Consider the following 16816-nt stretch of genomic DNA (forward strand, 5'->3'; position numbering starts at 1 on the left):
GCTCCTTCTTCCCTAGTGTTATTAGAGCATGGAATGGGTTGCCTGAGCTAGTCAGGAAAACCAGTGACTTGGCAGAATTTAGGTCATTGGTTAATATGCATAGCGCGTACCGTAGGACGTAATCATCTTTTTTTGAAGTAACATCTATATTATAGAAGATAAGATATTCCCCAAAATAATTTTCATTTTTTTTATATTGAAATTAAGAAAATTATAAACTATTATCTGCCATGAGCCTATATTATGTTTGTTAACTTACTTAAGACAAAGATCTGTAACTGGCAATGTCTGAAGCCTCTTCCCACCTGGTGTCCACTGTGAGGTCCTCCATGAAAGTGTGGCGCCAAGTTCTACGAGGACGTCTCAGTTTACACTTTCACATGGCCTCCATGCCATCGCAACTCTTGGTATGCGTTAACCATTTTTCAGAAGAACGTGTTTGTTAACAGCGCTCTATAAATTAAACAATTTTTATTACCAGGAAAAGTTTGTTTTTAATTATAAAAGCACACTAATATTAGTGCTTATGGCCTAAGGTATTCTAAACACAAATAGATTTATTTATATACATATTTGTTAAACCATAATCATGTCAATTGCTTATTTAGTCATTCTGTTGCCCAAAAAGCTAGCTATGAACAACCACAACGTCACATAGGTGTTACATTTTTGGAAGAATTAATTGATACGGAAAATGAGATAGCTTATCCACTCCAAAGACAGAGACAAAGACTGCTTTATTGATCCTTACGGAAATTTGTTGTGATTACAAGGGCTCTTTTCTCATATAAAGACAACACCAACAGAAAAATACACATAAATACAACAGACAACATAAAGAGTTCATTCAGCGACTACACACAGGTATCCTATTTATTTCAATGCAATGGCTATCCCGATCGTAAAGTAAAATGCCATAAATAACCTTTATGAAACATATTACATATTTAACATATTTTCTCATGAAAGTGAAGCGGTAAAACATGCGATGGTTTAACACATCTTGAGAAATTAAGTTCTTGCACCAGAAAATCACTTTTGTAGAAAGTCTAGCTAGTAGAAAAAAAAACAAAACTTAACAACGCAGACTGACCTTTTTGGCAAAGTTTGAGAACCCCTCTGCGGGCTTACCAGAGGAGCCGCACGTGCGCAACTTCGAGAGCGTACCTCCGTGCCCTATGTTCTGTAAACAGATCTATATGGCTGGGACCGAAGCAGTAGTTTGATACGATCATGGGCGGACTGGCTATATGGGCGTTCGGGCAAATGCCCGGTGGGCCGGTCCCCAAATGGGCCGGTATTACCACAGCAATAATCTTTTTGTTTTAAATTACGTCTGTATTTTATAAGACAGGGGCCTCATTGATGTCTCTAAGGCACGTATTAAAGAACTGTATGCATGCAACTGTATCGATACATTTTCTAAATAAATAGAATCATTTTGAGGACAGGTAGACCCAGAATTGTGTGCCCATCGTATAATATACAATTTATGGGCTGGATGGTATAGAAATGCCCGGGCCGATCTTGACACCCAGTCCGCCCCTGGATACGATCCATCACTCCTGCATTAAGCCTTCAACACATTTTAGCAGATCATTCAGGTCATTCAAGAACTTTTCACTTCCATACTCGAGAATGGTTGAAACTCCAAAGTGTCCAAAGCAACAATCCGTCTAATTCGTGGCTTGGGTTTTCTGATTCTCCTATCCCCCCCCCCCGGCACTCTATTGTTGCCCTTCTATCTCTGACATGGGCGTATCCCCCCCCCCCCGAAATGAAATCCTGGCTACGCCCATGCTCTCTGATATTCTTTCAAAATTCAGTCCTGTATAGTGAGTGACATTTTTTAAAGCGTGTCACTTACTATATGATGCCTATGTCCAAGCCTATATATCTTCTGGCTGAGAAGAAAGAGATGGGCGTTTGTGGGGGAAATAAAGATATTTTTTATATTTATTTAAAGTTAATAGAAATGAAGAAATTATGTAAATAATGTAAGATATTTATTGTTTTATAAGCCTGTTTCTATGTTGCCTACCGCCCATCCCCCTTTTCTACAAAATGTAAAGAAATCTGTGAGTGGAAGAGATCTTAACAAGATTTATCGCTGTGTACACTTCTTTACGTAAATATTGTAATAACTGAAGTGAGGCAACTCAACGAGACAAAGACGTTTATTTACACGGAGACATGACAAACACAAAGGGGCATCTGCCTTGAGCACAGCATCTCAATATTGGCTCTCTCCTCGGGCGAAAATCGTTTTCTCTCTCATGTCAACATCCGACTTGTTTAGTCACAGATAGTGCGCACTTTCTTTCTGTACTATCTTGGATGGCGGTGCGCATGGCAAAGTCATAACAATATAAAAAGCAAACAGGGGGAGAAATGGTGGCAAGCATCGTAACCTCCATCCTCTGATTTTTTTGTAACATCTCCACCAAACATAGGCTACCGGTACACAGTATTGTTAATGAACACCCCATTAAAAAAGACAAACAAATAGGCCTATTACTCATGACTATCAATGTTTTATTATAAGTACAGTGCTGGTCTTTGGCCACCTCTGTTCGATCATGTTATCTGTGAGATAGACAATCTTTGACATTTTCTAGGTGGCTCGCTAAATAAGCTCGAATATATAGGCCTATATTCTATAAAATATATATATGTCCTTGCAGTTCAATGCATCCTGCCAGTTGATAACTTAACAATCATTTACTTTTCTTTGTGAAATTGATGGGAAGATCAAACCAACTGTGGGCTACGCGAAAGATACAACAAGCCCTCTCCAAGTGGAAAATTATTTTGTCACCCATGTAACGTATGCAAATTATATTTTTATAGTGAAAGCATTATACGCGTTGAAAGGGAGTTAACCAAAATATCTTTCATGCAGCACCAGTAAAAAAAGCAATTTTCCCATTCCGCCCCCATACAGTGGCATACACACACATTTAAAAAAAATGTCCCTGTGTTAGTAATATTTTTTAAAATTAAAATATTTATAAATAAAAAAAAACATTATATTATAATCTAAATTAAAAATATTTAGATCTATCATCTACATCTGGACTGTAAAGCCGATTATCTCCCTCTGATGAAATCAAGTACGCTAAAAATATTTGGCAAGTCTAGACATGTATTGGCAAAAGCGAAAAATCGATCTCAGTTCCACCTGTTTCCTATAATCTGTCACCACCTTACCTACCAACATGTTATTGATCAGACAGGCAGACGTGTAAATATCTATTTATACAAATAAGAAATATGAAAAGGAGAGCGATAAAATACCAGAACACCGTCTTATCGCCGTTTCTATGTCTATGTTGTATTGTGAATAGAGATCTATAACCAAGTTATTTTATCGGGGACAGTTACCAGAGTGGCCATAATATTTGAATGAAAAAAAAAAAGTATTGATTGATCAGGGATCACTTCAAGCCAGTAACGCACATTCCCGCTGTGAGATGTAGGACTGCTATTAAGACTTTGGTATTAAATTTCTTGTAGATCTAGATTCATTACTGGGACTTGCCCTACTGCGATATTCTGATACAGAAATACGTTAGGACTTGCACAGCCGTGTTACTGTCATTTAGTGTGTTGTTGGATTGAGAAAAATGATGTTCAATCTTCGTTTCTCTGGATACTGATCTAGATCTAATAATATATTAATATTGAATGTTGATTCGAAGTGGGAAAATAAATAAATAACACAATACAAAAGGTCTCTCAGGACAGTGCAAAATGTTATGTATCTATAACTTAACTACTAAAATGTTGAGATTTTATGTTTAAAAAGGTAAGCTCTACTAGTTTCATACGAGTACATTTCTATTTTCTTGTGGACATTTTTTATACCTAGATCAAGATTTTATCTACATAAAACAGTCTAATTCTTATATATTTTTAATATGATTGTATCTATTTTAAAAGGCTCTAAATTAATTTTAAAAATATGTTAAGACAAGTCTATAATTTACAAACTACACCAAGTACTAATTAAATCTGAATTAAAGTCTACTACATGTAGGTCATTTTCTTGGGGGCATTGTTTATTTAGAAATTATTTCTAGATTGTTGATATACAAGAATAAAGTATATAGCAATAATACATTAAACACTGATTCATAATTTACAAATAAAAAACCTAATTTAAAAAAAAACTCAGAAAGACACAAAGATAAAGGCACATTTCTTATTTCACATACTGAGACAAATTGGTACAAGTGCTACTAGTGCTGTTAGATCATGGAATGAGCTGCCTGAATAAGCTTTTCTAGGAAAAAACAACTTCACAAAGTTTAAGTCACCGAAAGGCACATTCCTCATCCCATATGCTAGGACAAATTTGTACAAATACTCCTTCTTCCCTAGTGCTAATAGAGAATGGAATGGGTTGCCTGAGCTAGCCAGGAAAACCAGTGACTTGGCAGAATTTAAGTCATTGGTTAACATGCATGACTAAATGCATGACGCGTAGGACGTAATCATCTTCTTTTTTGAAGTAACGTCTGTATTATATAATGATAAGATTAACATATCTCTTTTGAAGTAAAGTCTGTAATTTATAAGATAAGATATTTTTAAAAATTAGAACTTCGTCTTTAACTTCAAATCAATATCTTTAATGTGAATGTTATAAGAAAAGTTCATATAAGATTCTTTATTATTCATGCTCTTCTCTAGCAAATTCAAAACAATAATTTAATTCAAACTTTCTATATATTCAGATAAACAAAAAAGCGCAAGTCTAATTTTGAAAAATTGCAAGAAGGATGAATAGAGTCAGCTTTGTACCCCTTACTCAGGAGCAGACACTAAATATAAAGTAAGTCATATTGAGATTTAGACTGTGACTTAATTATGCTAGCTACTGTACTTTTATTTTATGCTTGGTTTATAGCTCTTTTAAGCTAAATGAAGATGCTGAGGATAGATTATAGACAATTTGAGTTACTTATAGTAACTAGGAGGCACAGTGGCTGAGCTGTAAAGCACTTGTCTTCCAAACTATGAGTCCTGAGTTGCATGATGTAATCATCTTCTTTTTTGAAGTAGCGTCTGTATTATATAAGAATCCTGGTGAAGACATGATATATGTTGGGATTCTTGGGCACCTCTAAGTACACCCAGCTCTAATGGGTACCTGAAATTATTTGTGGAAAAGTAAACTCAGTTGGTGGTTGTGCTGTCCACATGATACCCTCCTTAAATGTAGGCCACAGAAACAGATGACCTTTAAATCATCTGCCCTTTGGATAGCAAGGGTCTGAAAGGAGAACCTTTAGCTATAGCAACTAAACTCATGCTAATAAATTATAGGCCAATACTATAGTTGATGTGAATCTATTGTAGACCTTTTGTATAAATTGTATAAAAAGACCTATAGTACCGGTATAGAAGTTGTGGTAGAGTTTACAGTAACTAGTGTGGACTAACTCAACAAATCTGTTTTCCACTAACTCAACAAATCTGTTTTCCACTAATTCAACAAATCTGTTTTCCACTAAGTCAACAAATCTGTTTTCCACTAATTCAACAAATCTGTTTTCCCACTAACTCAACAAATCTGTTTTCCTACTAATTCAACAAATCTGTTTTCCACTAATTCAACAAATCTGTTTTCAGTGCTGCTTACAGAGACTAGTGAAAAACAGGAAAATTCAAAAGAGTGGCCACCACAAGATGGCTGCCTGCATACCAAAATGTCCCCTAATAAATACGGCCAGGTTGAAACCTATCAGACAGCGAGTCAACAAAGTCATTGTAAGTTTTGTTTTGTTTTACAGTATCCCACCACTATTCGCAGAAGTTACGTTTCATTCCCCTCGCGCAAGTTAAAAAAATCAGTGAAACATTGATGCAGTTTTAAAACGCATATGGATGATATAATGTGTAAATTTGAGAGTTTTTCTGATTTAAAAATTGCTTGAGAAATTCATGAACTTGATGAAATTATTTAAAAAAAAATATATCTTTAGAGCAAAATCAGCAAAATGCTATGTAGCCAATGGGTGGGAATATACAGTATATTCCTTCAGTAGGACAGTAGGGGGTGAAAGCAGACGGATTTGAACTCATGACCATTGTGACAACTGACGCATATATCACATCACCAAGCAAAAAAAAATAAAAATCCTTATACAAAATAAAATAAAGGGATTAAGTATTCGAAGATATGACTTACTTGACTTAATCCTGTGCACTCCCAGGGGAGCATAGGGCCGATTCTAAGATATAGAGAGAGGGAAAGAATGGGATAGGGAGAGAGAGAGAAATTATGAGATGGAAGAAAGAATGGGATAGAGAGAGAGCAAGAGAGAAATTATGGGATGGAAGAAAGAATGGGATAGAGAGAGAGCAAGAGAGAAAGAAGGGGATATAGAAAAAGAATTGGATAGAGAGAGGGAGAAAGAATGGGATATATATTTGGAGAGAAAAAGACGGAGACACATATCTAGCGAAAGAAGGAAAAGAGAGATATAAACAGAAGAAATTAACATTGAATTTGAAACTATAACTATAACATGAGTTTATCATCACCTAGAAACAGTAAACACAACTCTGCTTAAGTCGGGTGTCAAACCTCGAAGCCCCTTGATAGGTAGCCAAGCCAAGTTTAAGCGTACTTGGCCTCTCACCCACGCTTCCAGTATTTGGTCATTTGAATATTACTGGGTTCATACCCTGAGCACTGCCATCCCCCATCAACCTATGTGAGGTTGGCCTAGGAAGTAGATAATCGTCAACTCTGAAGGAATATCCGAAACATTTTACAAACTAACATCATCTAGCTAAGTTGCCATTACATCATTCCGACACATCTGCTTGTTTTTTTCCAGATGACAGTAACAGACAGTGGCCATGTCTCACTGGAGCTACTTGGTACAATGAACAACCAGCCTGATGGACCAGAGATAGCCAAAGAGTTATTTCATGTTTCACCTGATGGAAAACAGGTGAGTGACGTAACGAATAAACTTTCAAAGAACTCCTGTGAGTTGTTTACCCGTTGGTTTTCATATGGCCTTCAAGTAATATTGTTTCAAATAGTATTGACTGCATTGGTGTGGCAAAATATGTAGGTCACAGCATGGTCTACATAGCGTCCTGAAATACTGCACTATTCTTTTATCTTCAGGCTTGAGACATATACCTTATTATTATTATTGTGTTAGCTAAAAAGTTTAGAACTATGAGTTATTGATAATGAATATTGATATTACCAAGTAATGTCGTTGTAATTCACATTTACTCTATTTTATGTGTACACGTTGCAATTACTATTTTATTATAAGAGATCTCTTCAACTAATTCCATTGTCATATAGCATATTAACTGGGAAGAAAAAGGATTTGATTTTGTATACAAAGTGATCAAATGTTCATTTATTGTTAATAAGAAATATGTAAATTGTTCACACTTGTTCTTGAATTATTAGAATAAGATTCCAGGTTGTGATACCTCAGACTGCATTCAGATCGCATTTGCATCTGTCTACCTACTCTCAGAACTGCTTATTCCAGACAATAAAATGCGTTTTTTTTACAAACAATGTAGATCTCAATAGATCGGAAAATCTGATGAATCTTCTTTAGCTTACAATCTTCTTGTTGGTCATGCAACATTCAGTATATTAATTTTGTGTTCATTATGTTTGTTTTACATTTTACTGCTGTTTCTTCAGAAATGAAGATTATTACATCCTAACCGAAACCCTGTGATGATAGTCAGAAGCATATACCAGTATTTATTATTTACCACATCATCAGGCTGTTGTCTATGTCTTTGGCATACCTGTGTTGACCCTAGTTTAAAAATAGACATTTATAATTTCAGAAATATAGTTAAAATGCAAATTTACATGCCTGCAGCCAACATTAACTCAGTTTAATTCTTAAATCCATCCATCCATCCCAGTGGCGCTACAGCCCATAGAGGGCTCTGTCCTGCTTTAACACATCTATCCATTCAGATCTCTCCTGGGCCTTTCGTCTCCATGCCCTAACCCCAAGCTGTTGTAGATTTTTATTCCTAAATATCACCAAAAAATTAGTTTCCTGAGATTTGATTTGGCCAATAATTCTTGACTTTGCCCAGATTGAGATCTACCAAAATGCAGAAGGTGTGGCAGCTATAGAAGGATGTCCAGTGTCTACACAACCAGACAAAGTATTTCTCTATCCTGACTTGCCAGATAAGCTGTGGAGGATGTACCAACATGCCTACAAGTAAGTATATAGTATATTTATATCAAACTTGTAGACTTCTGATAATTTTAAAGTACCTGTCTTGTCTAAATAACTGGAATTCATTTATACACTACTTGATGGATGCCTGGCCATGTTTCATTTGGATTCTTAACACAACTGTTTCACGGTTCATACTTGAGTTCAAATGTTTCTGACAAAATCTGTGTTATCGAACAATATTTCTTTAGTACTATTATGATAAAAATATTTACTGAGTTGATTTATATTAGAAAATAGATCTTTGTTTGCTTGTATAGTCAAAATGTTTTTTATTGCAAAAAAGAAGAATGCTTTTTTTCTTATATGATACAGATTTGTAGATGTTATAAAATGCAAAACACCCAAAATCATTCTAATGACGGACATGGCCAGGTGTTTGTTAATGGAGAATGGACCATGTCAAGACTTTCAGGCCATTTTTAACGATGGTAAATACAAATTTTAGACTCATTTTATCACAGTTTGTTTTGGGTTACACAAATATTTATAGAAACTCTACATTTTTTTAAATGTGTTAATTCTTGATTTATAACCTCTTTGTAGGTGTCACAGTTGTATTTACTGATTCAAAAGTCACAATAACGGAGGCAAATGGCAGCGTTGGCTCCTTTGATGTCACATTTGTTAGTAGTCATGTCAGTGCCATCACATTAGAGAAAGTGGAATTGGCTAAAAAGGTAAGAGCTATCGATGCATTAGAAATCTTCAGGGTTAGAGTTTGGGTTTATTTCTTTATTCTCTACAAGTTTATTTTCTTTGTGTTCCTAGTGCCATCTTCAATGTCTGGAGATTCAAGAATCTGTCAACAAACTACAGGCAAAGCAAGAATTATTTCCTCTTAGTATTGGCACGTAAGTCAATTTTTTATTCTCAAATTAAATACTATTCTATTCATTTCAATATTGTTAGTTTATTATAAGTTTTTACATGTTTAGAATTAATGTTGGCTTCCATATTAACAATACTAAAGAAATTTTATTATTATTAACCGAGTTAGATATATATTAAAAATATACTTTTGAAATCCAAAAGGAAATTAATATTTTTTTTTGTATTTCTTTCATTTAAAGGAAAACTGCACCGTTCAAGTTGGCGTCACTGTCACACACCCCTCAGAAACTTTCACCGGAATTCTTACATAATCACCATCCCAGAACATTACCTCACACACAAGATCAGATGACAAGGATATCCCAGAATGCCATTACAGCTTACAATCCATATGGTCTTCCACTGACGAAAATACAAACCCTGTCAAGAACTGATCTTCGCTCGGTAGGAATATCTCCAAGTGAAAGATTCAGTCCTCAGCAGTGTGATAGATTAGTCAAACCTGAGAATGAAAAGAATAGTTCTGCTGATAGACAATTTCCTATTCATCCATTTAGTGTACCTTTAGTGACTCATACACAGTTTAATTGGATGCCTACATCCCCAGAAAATAGTGCCATACAAAAAGAAGAAAAAACAAGTCAAGATATGCTTGAGCAGTTCTCAAATTTCAGTAAAATCAAATTGGAGAGCAAGGAAACATGTTATATACCTGCGCGAGGTACAAATAATACAACGAACAGTCAAACATTAACACCTTCCAATGTCTGTGATAATACTGAGAATGTATACTATGGAACTTGCCAATCTAGTAATTATGTCACACCAAAGAAATCCTCTATACCTCCTGCCTATAATCCCCACTTCTACAGCGTAGACTCAATCAGGCACCAGCAGTTTCATAAAGCCGCAACTAACCATAGTTTGACCCTGGGGGCACTAGTTGATGAGACTGAATTAAAATCTGTTCGAAGGAATTTGTTCCTTGAAGAGACGACGACTGAACCACCAATCTCACCATCGCCCATGCCAGATTGTCTAGCGCATGATTTGCCAGATATTCCTACAAAGCCCTCAGTGGAGCTGTCAATTTGTGAAGGGGAATGCATACCTGACCTCATGTCTAATCCTTTGGATAAACAAGGACAGGAGAATGAAGGGGTCAACAAGAAGGAAGAAAATAAGATATTAAGTCTTCCATTTTCAAATGATTTAACGCAACAAAATCAGAAAATTTATCGAGAGAGAAAAGATCAGAGTGAAAAGCTAAATTCTTCGATTACTTCCGACTGTCTGTTAAGTCAATCAACGATTCAGGCATCAGCAATAAAGGTTTTACCTGCTTTCGCAAGATCACTTTCGACAGGTGTCCATTGGACAAACGTTAATTCACAGCAAGCTATGTCAATGGACTTTTCTCAACAAATTACTCCTTCTGATAGTGGACTTGCAGCAAATGCAGAAGGCTGCAGCCACAATAGTTGTATGGAACACAGCTCTCAGAACAGTTGTGCCAGTAGTAGTTGTAGCAACAGTTCTAGAAACACAAGCTGGTGCGCCAACATTCGAAGAACCAAACAGGAAGAGAAACTAAATAAGTCTGATCTGGGTAGCAGGGGGCATTACCTCCCCATGTCACCTCAGAAACAGTTCCTTATGAGTGACCTTGAAAGGTGCAAGGTCGACCTGACTCGCCCATCTCACATGCACAACTCTCTTGACATGTCAATTTCCAGTTGCTATAGCGACAGTCCAAGTAGCTCACCTTCTTCAGGCTGCGACCCAATACGCCAGGTATTTGTCCCCTATACAGGCTGGGCATCATTCTATGCATCTGGTGCTGTTTGGATTTTATATAATGATGGAACACAACTTGGCATTAAATCTGCAGAAGCAACGATGACCTATATAGATCAGGATGGCAACCAAAAAAGGTATCTTTTAAAATTTTATCTATATCAGTGACATTAAAAGTGCATGTGAAATAACATGATGGGTATGTGATAGGAAAACTACGTAGTTTGTGATCATTGCTGGTATGTGGCTATCTGGTTTGGCATAAAATATGGTATATACAACATGAAACATAATAAGTAGATATACTTATAAAAGTAAAGTTCCCATTCCAACCTTGTGATCTATAGGGCAGATGATGTAAAAGTCATCTGTTTCTATGGCCAATGGTTAACGAGGGTGTCAAGTGGCCAGCGCAATGACCAACCACCTTTACTTTCACAAACTATTGTCCATTACCAACTAGAATTGAGTGGACTCAGGGGTGTCCTAAAAAAATCTGGAATTCAAAATTCCAGCTCTACTGAGATTTGAATCCAAGACCTTTCCGTTGAGAAGTCAAGCGCTTTACCTTTCAGCCACCTTGCCCCTATATTTGCTTTTTGGTTGTTATTGCAAGAAGAAAAACCAACTGATTCTTAAGAAACTGATAACCTCATTGCAATCACCTCTATTAATCTCCCTTCATTTTATCAAATTCCTTTGTGTATGTGTACTTTTTAAATTGATTTTTGATTTTTAAATCTGACTCCAGAAGGATTTTTTTTTTTCATTTAAATATATTCTGTTTTATGCAACCACTTTTTTTTAGTTTCAAATTTCAATTCACCTTCATCTGTTTCTTAGCCTTTCGAACCATTGACCCGTGGACTGTCTTTCTCAAATCTTCACTGTCTTTTCAGTTTTATTGACAGGCCCATCCATTCCTTAATGTCGTCCTCCCATCACCTCCTCTGCTTTTCTTTTCCTGGTTCTGTTCCCAGCAGGAAAGTCACTTACATGCACGCAAAAAAGATGGCTAAACTATAGAAGGTAGTTAAGTCCAGACCTTGCGATCAATGGGACAGATAATAAAGGTCATCGGTTTCTCTGGCTCATGTTTAAGAAGGGTGTCATGTGGCCAGCACAATGACCAATTGCCTATACTTAACCCCAACTAATGTCTGGTACTTATTAAAGCTGGGTGGACTCACAGGCACCCTAAAGATTTGGTATTTAAATTCCCAGTTTTCACTAGGATTTGAATCCGGAACCCCTTGGTTCAGAAGCCTAGTGCTTTACCACTCAGCCTCCTCTCTTTAGAAGGTGCTAGATGTGTATTTGTGAAGAGGAGGAAAGGAATATGAATCCAAACTATAAACATTACTCTCTCTCTCTCTTTAACCTCTGGATGGATCAGCAATTGAGCTCTTTGAAACGTTTGAGAAATTAACATTCTCCTTTTGGTCTTGTTTTGACAGCTGAACTATTTTTGTTATCTAAGTTACTTATATCTCTCAATGTAGCATACACACCTGTGGATTCCTAACTAATACATTTATAAATGACCTGGTGAATTGAGTAGAGGTAGCTGTGTGTGTGACCGGCATACACACATGAGAAGTGGTGGCCCTTCAGAAAAGTAGGCCTACTGGTATAAACATTTTCTGTGAAGATCCCCTGTGAGATAAACATGCAGTTGTCTAGAAAGAACTGGCAGCAAGCTGATGGTATTTTGATCCTTCTTAAGACATGCTCTGGGGTGCTGGTGGTTGAGTGGTTAAGCACTTGGCTTCCAAATCTGAGGTCTTGGGTTCTAATCTTGTTGAAACGTGAGATTTTGAATTTCTGGATTTTTAGGGCACCACTAAGTCCACCCAGCTCTAATGGGTACCTGACTTTAGTTGGGGAAAGTTAGGGCAGTTGTTCATTATGCTGGCCACATGACATGACATCCTGCTTGTTGACCATTGGCCTTAGGAACAGATGACCTTAAGATCATCTGCCCCATAGACTGCAAGGTCTGCAAGGGAAACTTTACTTGACTTTGAGACTTGCTCTGGGTAGAGTCCAGTAGAACACAAGCAGTGAAGTTCTGGATAGAGAGTCCAGTACAAGTTCAATACAGCAGTACAGTTCAGTAGATTACAGAAGTTTTACAGTTAGATGTTTCATGCTTCCAATTGTACAGTATTTGGCTGTTAATTTATTCAGGTTCAATATAGGTGTCATGTTATTCATAACGCAAGTTGTCAAGTTCTTTAGGTTGTTGTGGCATGTATATCAATATTATGTTGATTGAAATTTAATCATATCAAACTCAATCCACAGAAAAAGAAAATAAAATGCATATGATTAAAGAAATCACCATGAAAAATAATCACAGATTTAAACTGTGTATGTAAATCAATGTCTTTAATTCCAAAGATTAAGGATGAGTGCAGTATATTACATGACCATGCTAACACAGATGTAAGCTACATATGGATGTTCTCAGGACTGTTTTCCTGATGGTCCCAAGTTAAAGCCCTGCCTTCTGGCTTCCCTCATCATTCTGTGCAAGATTTATGCGAGTATGTAGAAATCTTCTATTCCAAAGGAACATCCAAAATATGTCAAAATAGCAAACCTATTTTGACACATCTAATGCTGACAAAGCTGCTGTCAATGAAGGGTTCTACTTAAGTTTTCCTTTTGTTGTCTACGCCTGTTTTCTGCAGTTCTTTGAGTGTCAAATGTGTGTACAGAATTTACTTTTGAGCATGATGTAATAGAACAGAAAGTACATGATGTCTAAATCATGTCTTTGTTGTTTTTAGACTGGACAAGAGGGAAGCATGGATAAAATAAGTTAACTTCATGTCCACTAGTCATTTCAAACTTACATATATTTGTCCACTGGTCAGTAGCCATAAACTTGCATCTATTTGTCTGCTGGTCAGTAGCCTTTTAAAACTTACATGCATTTGTCCATTGGTCAGTAGCCATATACTTACATCTATTTGTCTGCTGGTCAGTAGCCTTTTAAAACTTACATGTATTTGTCCACTGGTCAGTAGCCATAAACTTACATCTATTTGTCTGCTGGTCAGTAGCCATTTTTAAGTTACATATTTGTCCACTGGTCAGTAGCCATTTTAAACTTACATATATGATATTTGTCTGCTGGTCAGTAGCCATTTTAAAGTTACATATTTGTCTGCTGGTCAGTAGCCATTTAGAGTTACATATTTGTCCGCTGGTCAGTAGCCATTTTAAACTTACATGTAATTTGTCCACTGATCAATAGCCATTTTAAACTTACTTTGTTTCCCTTCAGATACAAGAACTCTGATGTCATCCCAGAGATCATTAAAATTAAATTGGAGAAACTTCCCATGGTGCTTGGTTTGTTAATGAAGAGCTCTCCAGTCACAAGTTTATATTAGTCACAGAGGCTCAGCTCAAGTTAGCACCCCACTGTTAAAGCGTAGATCTACTGACACTGTTTCAAATGTCATCTGAACTTAAAGATTACTTTGGGCAAAATTAACAATTGTGTCCATTGATGAATACCTGATGTCTACACATTTTCTTAATGAGCTTGTCTGGCATTACAGCTGTGTTAAAAAATAGAATAACTAAAATCTATGTCTTCCTAAGGGAGTTTATTATGAGGATCTTTCAAAACCTGTTTTAGAACTATTTAATTAACTTATTTAAATTGCACATTTTCTAGCATTATATCACTATAATAAAATATACAAAGTCCTGCACATATTTATGTGTAAATCTAGTCGTTCATCTTGATAACAGGCTGAAAGCATATCTAAAGTAAGTAAAGTTTCCCTTTCAGACCTTGCGATCCATGGGGCATTGGTTTCTGTGGCCCATGGCTATCAAGGGGATCATGTGGCCAGCACAGTGACCAACCCACATTTACTTTCCCCAACTTATTTCAGGTACCCGTTAGAACTGAGTGGACTCAAAAAAGTGCCATGAAGATCCTGAAATTAAAAATCCCAATCTTCACCAGGATTCAAACCCTTGACCCCTCAGTTCAAAAGCCAAGTGCTTTACCACTCAAACACCATTCTTCCTGAAAGCATATTTAATTACTTTCAATTTATCTCTTGGCAATAAAATGTTTTGGCCTTAGAAACGCAATGTAAATCTAAATATTTTAACTATGTTGTTTCAATTATCACAATATTGCACAAATTTTATTGTCAATTTATTAATGACTAACAAAATCCAGACCGCTTTTTTTCTCACTTCAAAGGGACAGCACTTTGACATTCCCCCCATCCCCTGCACATAATTTTGTCCCTTGAATTTATTAAATGAAGTTTAAGAAATGATCAGAATGTTTCTTGAGAGCAAGATTTTACATAGCCTCATTTATATGTACATCATTGTATGAGATAGTCAGATTTGTGCAGTTAAGTTTGTTATGAATTAGTTTTACATTACATAGCTCCATTACATACAATAGGTAAACAAAAACATCTAGTTATTTTGTTTTTTATTCGAAACAGCTGAAACCTTAAATTCAATGTAAAATAGGATATTATCCCCCCCCCCCCTAATTTTTTTTTTTTTTTTTTAAATGAAATGAAACACTTCAAAGTAATATTTCCCTGACTCAATAATCTATTGTATTTCAAAATGATATCATTTTAGCTTAGCCAATTCATTTGATTTTCACTTTCTATCTATGTTGTGATAGAATTGTCCAGTACCATTTATTGCCAGTTTTTTATTTCAAAACCCTTTTTCTTTAATTTATATGATTATATTATATAGGCATGTGATGTTTTAAGATCACATGATTCACTTCTCCGTCCATTTTGTGATATTATTGTTTTTCTTTGAATGTGGTGCTTACACCAATTTTTTAAAAATAAAATACTTTAATATTATCATGTTTATGTAGATTAGTATACATTCCTTTACCCCCCCTTTTTTTTTCATTTTCCTTTCCAAACCTCAGGGATTGAACAAATCCATGTGATCTTATGAAAAAATTTGAAATAGTTCATGTGATTTAATGAAAATCTTTGAATCATGTATGTCTAAGTCAAGAAATTTGAACCTATCCATGTGATCTAATGAAAGACTTTGAAATTGTCCATGTGATTTAGTGAAAATCTTTGAATCGTGTATGTCTAAGTCAAGAAATTTGAACCTATCCATGTGATCTAATGAAAGACTTTGAAATGGTTCATGTGATTTAATGAAAATCTTTGAATCATGTATGTCTAAGTCACGAAATTTGAACCTATCCATGTGATCTAATGAAAGCCTTCTAAATTGTTCATCTCTTAGAAGAGAGATTTTCAACAAATCAATGTAATTCAGTGAAAATATTTGAGTTGCTCTTTAATCAAAATACTTCCTACATAAAATGTTTGTTGAAAACTTGATTCTTATAGAATTGATTCATTTATTTTAAATTTTTAAATTGATTAGCAAACTATTTATTACATGTATTTTTACAAAAAAAATCATATATTGCTAAATATTAAATTATATCATATATTTATTTCATTTAGTCCAAGTCATGTTACATTAATGATTCTATTTTATTTTTCAAATGTATTTATTGACTTGATTTCATGTAGAAATCTTTTTATCATGTATTCACATGTAGTAGAATAAACAAATTTCTATTTTAAAACAATTTGTTTCATAAATACTTTATGAATCCAAAAAAAAAAAAGTTTTTTTTAACAAGCTAACATCAGAGGAATCAAAGCTTGAATGTTTGAGATGGTTCACATATCTCTATTACAGAAAGCCTAGGAGTCAAAGTAATAGTCTATAAGTCTTAATTAAAAAATAAAAAAAAAACTTGTCACAGTTATGGTGCTGATATAACATTTTGGTTAGTGGATTATTCTTATCTTCACTTTCATTTTTCAAATTTAATGCGAGGGCCTAAAAAAACTCAAATCCTCTCTTGTAATAGT

General features: G+C 35.3%; 1 protein-coding gene across 2 annotated transcripts; it reads left to right on the forward strand.

Annotated features, from left to right (window-relative positions):
- The first annotated feature begins 3193 nt into the window (after positions 1–3193).
- Positions 3194–16510, forward strand: LOC106062595 (uncharacterized). Of its 2 annotated transcripts, none has more exons than XM_056038079.1 (10): positions 3194–3808; positions 4740–4837; positions 5638–5775; positions 6852–6968; positions 8110–8240; positions 8574–8689; positions 8805–8938; positions 9030–9112; positions 9332–11026; positions 14185–16510. In XM_056038079.1, exons 3-10 carry the CDS (start codon positions 5695–5697, stop codon positions 14291–14293), a joined length of 2466 nt encoding a protein of 821 aa, XP_055894054.1. In that variant the 5' UTR covers positions 3194–3808; positions 4740–4837; positions 5638–5694; the 3' UTR covers positions 14294–16510. The 2 variants fall into 2 exon arrangements, with proteins under 2 accessions (XP_055894054.1, XP_055894055.1); XM_056038080.1 differs by having other exon boundaries at positions 3194–3498.
- The last annotated feature ends 306 nt before the right edge of the window (positions 16511–16816 follow it).

The sequence above is a fragment of the Biomphalaria glabrata genome, chromosome 8 (assembly GCF_947242115.1).
Source record: "Biomphalaria glabrata chromosome 8, xgBioGlab47.1, whole genome shotgun sequence".
Lineage (NCBI taxonomy): Eukaryota > Metazoa > Mollusca > Gastropoda > Planorbidae > Biomphalaria > Biomphalaria glabrata.

Coding starts and splice junctions, on each gene's coding strand:
- LOC106062595 (XM_056038079.1), top strand. CDS start 5,695: ATGGCTGCCTGCATACCAAAATGTCCCCTAATAAATACGGCCAGGTTG. Junction 5,776..6,851: donor AGCGAGTCAACAAAGTCATT/GTAAGTTTTGTT, acceptor GTTTTTTTCCAG/ATGACAGTAACAGACAGTGG. Junction 11,027..14,184: donor CAGGATGGCAACCAAAAAAG/GTATCTTTTAAA, acceptor GTTTCCCTTCAG/ATACAAGAACTCTGATGTCA.